The sequence below is a fragment of the Falco naumanni genome, chromosome 21, assembly GCF_017639655.2.
Source record: "Falco naumanni isolate bFalNau1 chromosome 21, bFalNau1.pat, whole genome shotgun sequence".
Taxonomy (NCBI): domain Eukaryota; kingdom Metazoa; phylum Chordata; class Aves; order Falconiformes; family Falconidae; genus Falco; species Falco naumanni.
The window spans coordinates 143,786-151,156 of NC_054074.1; the positions used below are offsets into that span (position 1 = coordinate 143,786).

At 41.4% G+C, this 7,371-nt stretch overlaps 1 protein-coding gene across 1 annotated transcript; it reads right to left on the reverse strand.

Moving 5' to 3' along the window:
* Positions 1–225: 225 nt before the first annotated feature.
* Positions 226–7,017, reverse strand: LOC121080178 (epoxide hydrolase 1-like). The gene is given in 7 exon segments (XM_040578049.1): positions 226–582; positions 584–617; positions 1,583–1,708; positions 2,036–2,144; positions 4,881–5,080; positions 6,276–6,405; positions 6,791–7,017. Coding segments are annotated over 7 exon segments (927 nt in total). The 5' UTR covers positions 6,951–7,017; the 3' UTR covers positions 226–414.
* Between the last annotated feature and the right edge of the window lie 354 nt (positions 7,018–7,371).

A 7,371-nucleotide genomic window follows, 5' to 3' on the forward strand; every position in this document is an offset into this window, starting at 1 on the left:
GCTGCTTGTGATGCATATTTCAGACGCTAGCACTCGAGTGTTTAAAGAAGCTTTTAAACAGAAGCCTTCGTTCTAAGGATCAAGGGGCTGGTTTCTTTCTACTCTCTTCCCCAGATGAGTGCAGTGTTACTGCAGTAAACCGTTCATGTATTCTGTTACACTTGAACTATGAGTGCAGCAATGATACGGTGCCGGGAGTGAAAGAAGACAAGTTGCTTATTTTGGGGTTTTTTCTTTTATTCTTTAGAAAAGCTTTAGAGCTTCATTAACAATTTTAGTACTGTAATGATTATCAAAATGAAATGTTGTTTTCTCTATGTGATTACATTGGATTTATTTGATCCCTCAAAGTAAAGGTTCTGCTGGTGGCAGAACAACTTGCTTCTGTTCTATATATGTATCTAAAGTGCATGTTCACAGCTGTTCCACCTTTCTGACAAAGTGCATGATGTCTTGTGCCAGAAGCTTTGGTTCCTCAAAGGCAGCAAAATGCCCTCCACGTGGCATGTAAGAGTAAGTGATGATGTTCTTGAAGACCTCCTTTGCCCAGACCCGTGGTGTATGTACTAGCTCCTGAGGAAAAAGCTGCAGTCCCTGTGGGAACATACACTGCAAACCTAGAGGACATTAACTAAGTGCCTTTTTGAAAAAAGTCCTGGGGAAATTCTATAAAAACCTCCTGACTCTAGTAATTGCCACAGTCAGCTGGCAGAGCTTCACCGCAGCGACACATTTTGTGGTTTGTACTCTGCTGAAAAGCTTTGCTTGTATTTGAGTCTCCTTGAGTATGAGAATATTATACCCAAAAACGTAAAGTAGAGCCAACTTCGCACACGGTTCAATCTTGAAACGTTTCCTATTTTTAAACTTACCTTGTTTTACAGTTTTGCGATAAATGGCAAGACGCATCACCTCTTTGTGACAGTCAGAAATGAGCCTGCTCAAGTTTACTTTAGAATTTATAGTACCAGCGTAACGAATGAGTTGAGGAAAGGTAAGCTGGCTCGGTCTACAAAGGAAAAGACTCTTCTATTTGTTTGTGTGATCAATCACATGGAATTCCGTTCTGCAGCATTTTCTGGTCAGCCTCTCTTATAGTCATCGTAAAGTCAGTGGCTGTTAGAAGGTGCTTGGTTTGTTAGAAGGTACTGCTCTCCAAATTGCTTCCCCAAGTTTGTGCTTAACACTTGTAGTCGTTAGTTTTATCCACCACTAAGCCGTATGCTTCCTAATTCAGTTTAAACGTCTCTCTTGGAAATGCTCCTGATTTTCTGTTTTGTTTTAACTGAACTGAGCCAGAGATCACATTTGTTTGGTGACTAAGTATATAGACCTGTAGTTTGAACACAAGACTGAATATAGTTTGATATGTCCGCTGCATTGTCTTGGCTACAAGCTACTTTGTGTGAATTACAGGTTCAAAAGAAAAATGACTCAACTATTTTTATCAAAAGAAAATAAGAACTTAGATTATTTTTTTTAACAACTTAAGTTTGCTGTTTTAAAGTAATCTAAATGTTTATACAGGCAAACGTGGTTCAATCTCATTTGCAAATCTTTCTTACACCTACCACTTCATTACCTGGCATCACCTGTTAGACCAGGGTCCTTGGAGATGTTCTCCTTGTAGAATCGCATTGAGGACACAATGGAGGATGTCACGCAATAAATCATCACATTGGCCAAAAGCTCATCAAGAGTGTATTTGCTATTGATAGAAAAAGATGAAGACGTTTCATTGGAAGCTGTTTCTCAATACGCTATATTGGGCTCATGCCCTGAAGAACAGTTGTTCTTGTTCTCCACTTGTTTTCAAGCAGCAAATTAATTGGCACCCATGTGCCCAGAGCAAAACTGCCCGGTGCTGAAGCAGTAGTTTGCAGGCGGTCTGCTGTAAGTTTACACTACTACTTGTCATGTGTAACCTTTCATGCTCAAAATTCAGCTTTGGCCAGTCTTTTACCTATCTCCTCATTAGTTACCATTGCTCATTCTTTTAATGAGTCCTCTCATGGAAGAGCACCTGTTTTCTTACCTTTCCAAGCCTCCATCATCTTTATGCAGAAATGATTTATCTCTCCAGGTAGAGAATTTTTCCAATATATATGCAGCAAGCCCCACAGGGGAGTCATTCAGTCCACAACCTAATTCAAGAGAAGAAGAGAACCATTGCAGTTGCCTGGCATTGCAAATACTTCAGTGGGAGTTAAACTGGACTTACATCAATTCTTCAGAGTTTTCTATGAGAATTCAGTAAAGAGTGCGTTTTACTAGCCCTGGTAGTACTTTATTCTTGAAAAGTTCACCCCAATGGAATTTTGGCTATAACTGACAGCACTATAAAGTTGAGCAATTCCTATACAAAAGAAAATAGGAGTTAAGAAAATCCTCTGGGCTTCTTGGTAATGTGTGGCAGAAAGAGCAAATTCAGATGTAAAGGGATTACACTCTGAAAAGAAATTTCAGATAAACTGTTTGGGAGCACTGTCCTGCTTAGGATGGCTAACTGGGACCCTGAGTGCTGTTCACTTTCTATGTAATTTAAACAACAGTGGAGTGTTGTGTATCTGCTATCTGCTCCTGCCTTTGGGGAATGCTAACAAACATTATAAACACAGCATATTATATCTGTGTTTTAACCTGTAAAACGGGTGGGGATTACTTCAGCAGTGGTAGAGCTTGCCTTGGGAAAATTCCTGTGCCACACTCCAGGCTGTAGTTTTACAGTATCCATAGAATTGCCTACTCTCAAGTGTATTTTAGTGTGACTTTAGCACTGAATGACTGCGTAGAAGATGATGCACAATGTGATTTCAATTTAATAGTGGACATAGTTAATGCAAAGTAAGTTTGTGCATTGGCACAACAGTTTCCCTGTGCTGTCAGGCCTAAAGTGATTTGCTACACATCAAAGTCATGTAAATGCTTTGACCAGCAAAGGTAGGGCAGGCTAAAATGTGCCAGCTAACATATGACCCGTCTGGAGGTGAGCATTTTCTGAGCTGAAAGCTGTCTCCGAATCACTGTATTCAACTTTCATGGACTGGATGCTCAGAAATACCAGTCTTGTTTGCAGCTTACTAATGATTCAACCTGTACACATCTTAGGTACCACAGCTTCTGGTGAGTGAAAATACTGTAGCTTTGCTTTAAACCTGCCTAATGAGAACTAAACTGATAATATAGATATTTTTTGAGACTAAGCAGGGAATATGTATTTTTTCCCCCTATTTATTTTCTGCCTTTCACAGTGTGCTACAAAATCCCTGCTCTTCTTTTTTTCCAGGTTAAAGAGTCCTAGACTATGTACAGTGCTTGTAGGGAAGCTGCTTGGTCACTTTAGGGTTCTTTTTCTCCCCTTCTTGTATTCTTTTGATTATAAAATATATTAATGAAACAGGGGTGGAACAGATTCTAAATATCATGGATTTAGTGTTTTGTCTTACTCTCTTTTTGCTTTCTTTAAGAGTTTGTAAGATTCTCTTAAAGTCTGAGCTGGCTGACGTTTCAAAGCACTGTCCTTGACTCTTGGATTCTCTCACATAGCAGCAACCAAACTAGAGCCCATTGTGATTTTCTTCCTCTGCTTAAATTGCTTTGGACTTTGTTGACATCAGTTTTTATTGGCCAGTTTAATCAACCAGTCACTTAACTGCAGAGAGTTACAAAACCATTTATCTTTAGATTAAACCAAACCCTGGATAGGTGTCAGATTTTCACTTAACCATTCACTTTTATCTGTAGAGAAATTAAGATCATATTGAAAGGTACGGGTGCCAGCACAGATTTTTGTGATACTCTCTCTCCCCTGGAACTTGCTTACTTATTTATATTCATGAATTCTCATGTTAACTAGTTATTAACCCATGAACTTAATCTTTTTCTTAAGGCAGTTTAATGTCTTTAAGAACACTGGGGGAAGGAACCTCAACAAAACTTTTCTTGGAAATTAAATATGTTCCATTACTAGATCCACAGCTTCTTGATCCTGCCAGAGCTCTGATATTTGAAGCATGATTTCCCTGTGATATTATCACCTGTAAATGAATTCTCCTTTTAAAAACATTTCTGCTAGTTTTCTGATCAGACACTAGACATACTGGTCTTTGTTTTTCTGGGGGCTGTCTTCATTGTTTGGCTTTTGAAAAGAAAACCCAAAAAAACCCCAACCTGGTATCTGGTTTGTCTCCTTTTATTTCTCTGATATTGCAATCAGTTCAAGCAACAGACTAGGCATTAGCTGACGTTTCACTTTGAGTTTCCTCTTTTCCAGTTAAATGCCAGGATGGGGTGCTATTCCTTCTATGGTCTCCGTACCTGATGCCAGTCTGAGACAGCTCTGCTGTCTTTCCTGATGAGGGTTTATTTCAATAAAGGAATACCCCATAATCTTTGATAATATTATACAAATAAATCATGTAACTTTTCTGAGATGGCCATACCTTTCTTCAGACTCCTTATCTACTGGTCCCACTACATCATGCTTCTGGCTTCAGGTATTATGGCTGTGTCTACCTTTCTGCAAGTTTCACATTGCACTTGCTTATGGTATTTTTCTTGTTTTCACCCACATTTATTTCTAGAAGCTTCAATGTCAGGGTCCTGTGCTTTACTTTAAGAGGCTTTTTGCAAAGGGTTTCTTTGCCATAGAGAAGTGGTATGCCATTTAACAGACCTTGAAAAGTGATATTTGTAGTCTCCGTCTTTTTTTAAGCGGTTCCTTTTCACTTCCTTTTACACAGCTCTTGTCCCCATGTCTTGCATTCAGTCACCAGAATTCATTGCTTCTCAAACATGGTTGGCTTTTGTTCAACTATGTGTTTATACGCCTTAAGCAGTCAGTATACAAAGTTCATAGTGATATAGAGAAGGTTCATTACCTGCAGTGTCTGGTTTGGTGGCTTGGATGTGTAAGTATCCAGACTCTCGCAATAGTTCATGTATATTCTTCTGGATGAAAGGATACATACGTCGAACATCTTCCCTAGTAAAGCCTATGAGCCATGGTATATAAGCCCCAAGCATCACGGAAATCATCCTTCTCAAACCTTCTCTGCCAGCGAAGATAAGATTCACAGATCTGAAATCAAGTTAATGAATAGAAGGTTAAATCAAGCCATTTTCTGTTTCCAAATTTTCTAGAAAATAAGTCTGACGGGAGCTGTAATAGAAGCATTTCACTAAGCCAAATACATAAGCCCTTCACATTTATCGTGATTTCCAAAAAAATTTGGGAGAGTTAAAAATGGTACAGCTGGTGCCATCTCCATCCAGGAAAGTCCTATACTTCGTGGTACTGATCAGCTGCTGAAAGGCTGAGCTCCTTCCTTTTCTCCCTGCCAATTTTAAATTTATCTCCTTCCTGATTTAGAATGATGATCCTTGAGGTCTCAAATCAAAATGCAGCAGAGCTTACTTCCATGCCTAGTGAAAGAGAAGCCAAACAGCACTCCATTTTTCTCTGTACAACTCTTCCCTAGATAAGGGAGGCCAACAGCATCCTGGCTTGTGTCAGAAATTGCGTGGCCAGCAGGACAAGGGCAGTGATGCTGTACCCACCACTGGTGTGGCTGCACCTCGAATACTGTGTTCGGTTTTGGGCCTCTCACTACAAGAAAGATGTGTCCAAAGAAGAGCAACGGAGCTGGTGAAGGGTCTAGAGAACAAGTCCTATGAGAAACAGCTGAGGCAACTGGGCTTGTTTAGTCTGGAGGAAAGGGGGGCTTGGGGGAGACCTTCTTGCTCTCTAAAACTACAGGAAAGGAGGTTGTAACAAGGTGGGTGTTGGTCACTTTTTCCCAGGTAACAAGTGAGAGGATGAGAGGAAATGGCCTCAAGTCGTGCCAGGGGAGGTTCAGATGGGATATCAGGAAAAATTTCTTCACTAAAAGGTTTGTCAAGCATTGGAACAGGCTGCCCAGGGAAGTGGTAGAGGTATTTAAAAGGTGTGTAGATGTGGCACTTAGGGACCTGGTTTAGCAGTGGACTTGGCAGTGTTAGGTTTATGGTTGGACTCAATGATCTTCAAGGTCTTTTCCAACCTAAATGCTTCTATGATTCTATGAAATTTAGAAAGCGTGAGAATGCAAATACCACTGTCAATGCAAAGCACGTGAATATGACTGAATGCACAGGGGTGGGGATACCCCTGGAGAAAACAAAGCAGAAGGCGATGAGAGGCAGGGCAAACAGAAGGCAGGACCCGGACCGTGGAGCCAGAAGGTAGGGTAAGAACTGGAGAAACCTTCTCTGCACTGATTCCCTTTGCTACTCACTGTGGCAGCATCTGGGCCATGTTTGTGGTAATAAGAGATCCCCAGTCTTCTCCCTGTAGGTAGTATTCTTTGGAGCCCAATCTATTCATCAGCTTATGAAATTTCCGAGCAGTTGCTTTGCTGTCAAAGCCTGTAGGTAAAGAGAAACAGAGGAAACCTGTTTGTCTTGGTGTATCATCCCCTGGCCAAAGATCATGGTCTGACAGAGGCACATGTTTATGCTGCTGTGTAAAGGCACAGTGTGCTATGCTGCTCTGCCTTGCTCCTTGGCAATACAGTGAACACAAGATGGAAATTCAGTGGAAAGTGGATAAAGTGGATAAAGTGGAAAGCAGACCTGGTTTCCAGCTACCATTACCTTCCAGATCTCCACAGCCAGCCCCAGAGCCTCAGCCACATGGGTGTTAGTGCAGAGCCAAGCATCTGCATTCACAAACTGCATTCCCTGGTGAGGGCCAGGGATGACTGAGGCTCCAAGAACCTGGCAATTCCAACAGCGCCTTTTCATCGCTCACCTTTCTGGTGTGGTGCCTCAGAGAAGCCATATCCTGGGATGGATGGGCAGATGACCTCAAACACCATGTCACCCTCATTCAGGCCATGCTCAGCTGGCTCTGTGAGTAGAGCGATGGTCTTGTAGAACTCGTAGAAGGAGCCAGGCCAGCCGTGGACCATCAGCAGAGGTTGAACAGCTCAACTGTGAGGGACATAGGAGGGCTTCACGTGGATAAAATGGATATCAATCCCTGCCACACATCCAGACAGATAAATTAAAGCCTTAGTTCCATCACAGTTTCTGTTCCAAACTCTGAAGAAGGAGGGTGGCAAAACTGTGATTAGCATTCACAGCAGAAGGTACACAATCAACCCATGGCAAGAAGATGCCTAGCTGAAAGGACATGCCTGGTATTTTACCTGTGTCTCATCTTTTACTTACAGACAGAGGTATTGATCCCAGTCCCAGTTACTGGGGTCACAGGAGACTGAGCATCCACCTCCTGAGAAATTGGTCTTACAGTATATAAGTACAGCTGCACTTCAATGAATAGCATAATGCAACTAAGACACGTGCAAAAACATGACTAAATTACAAAAT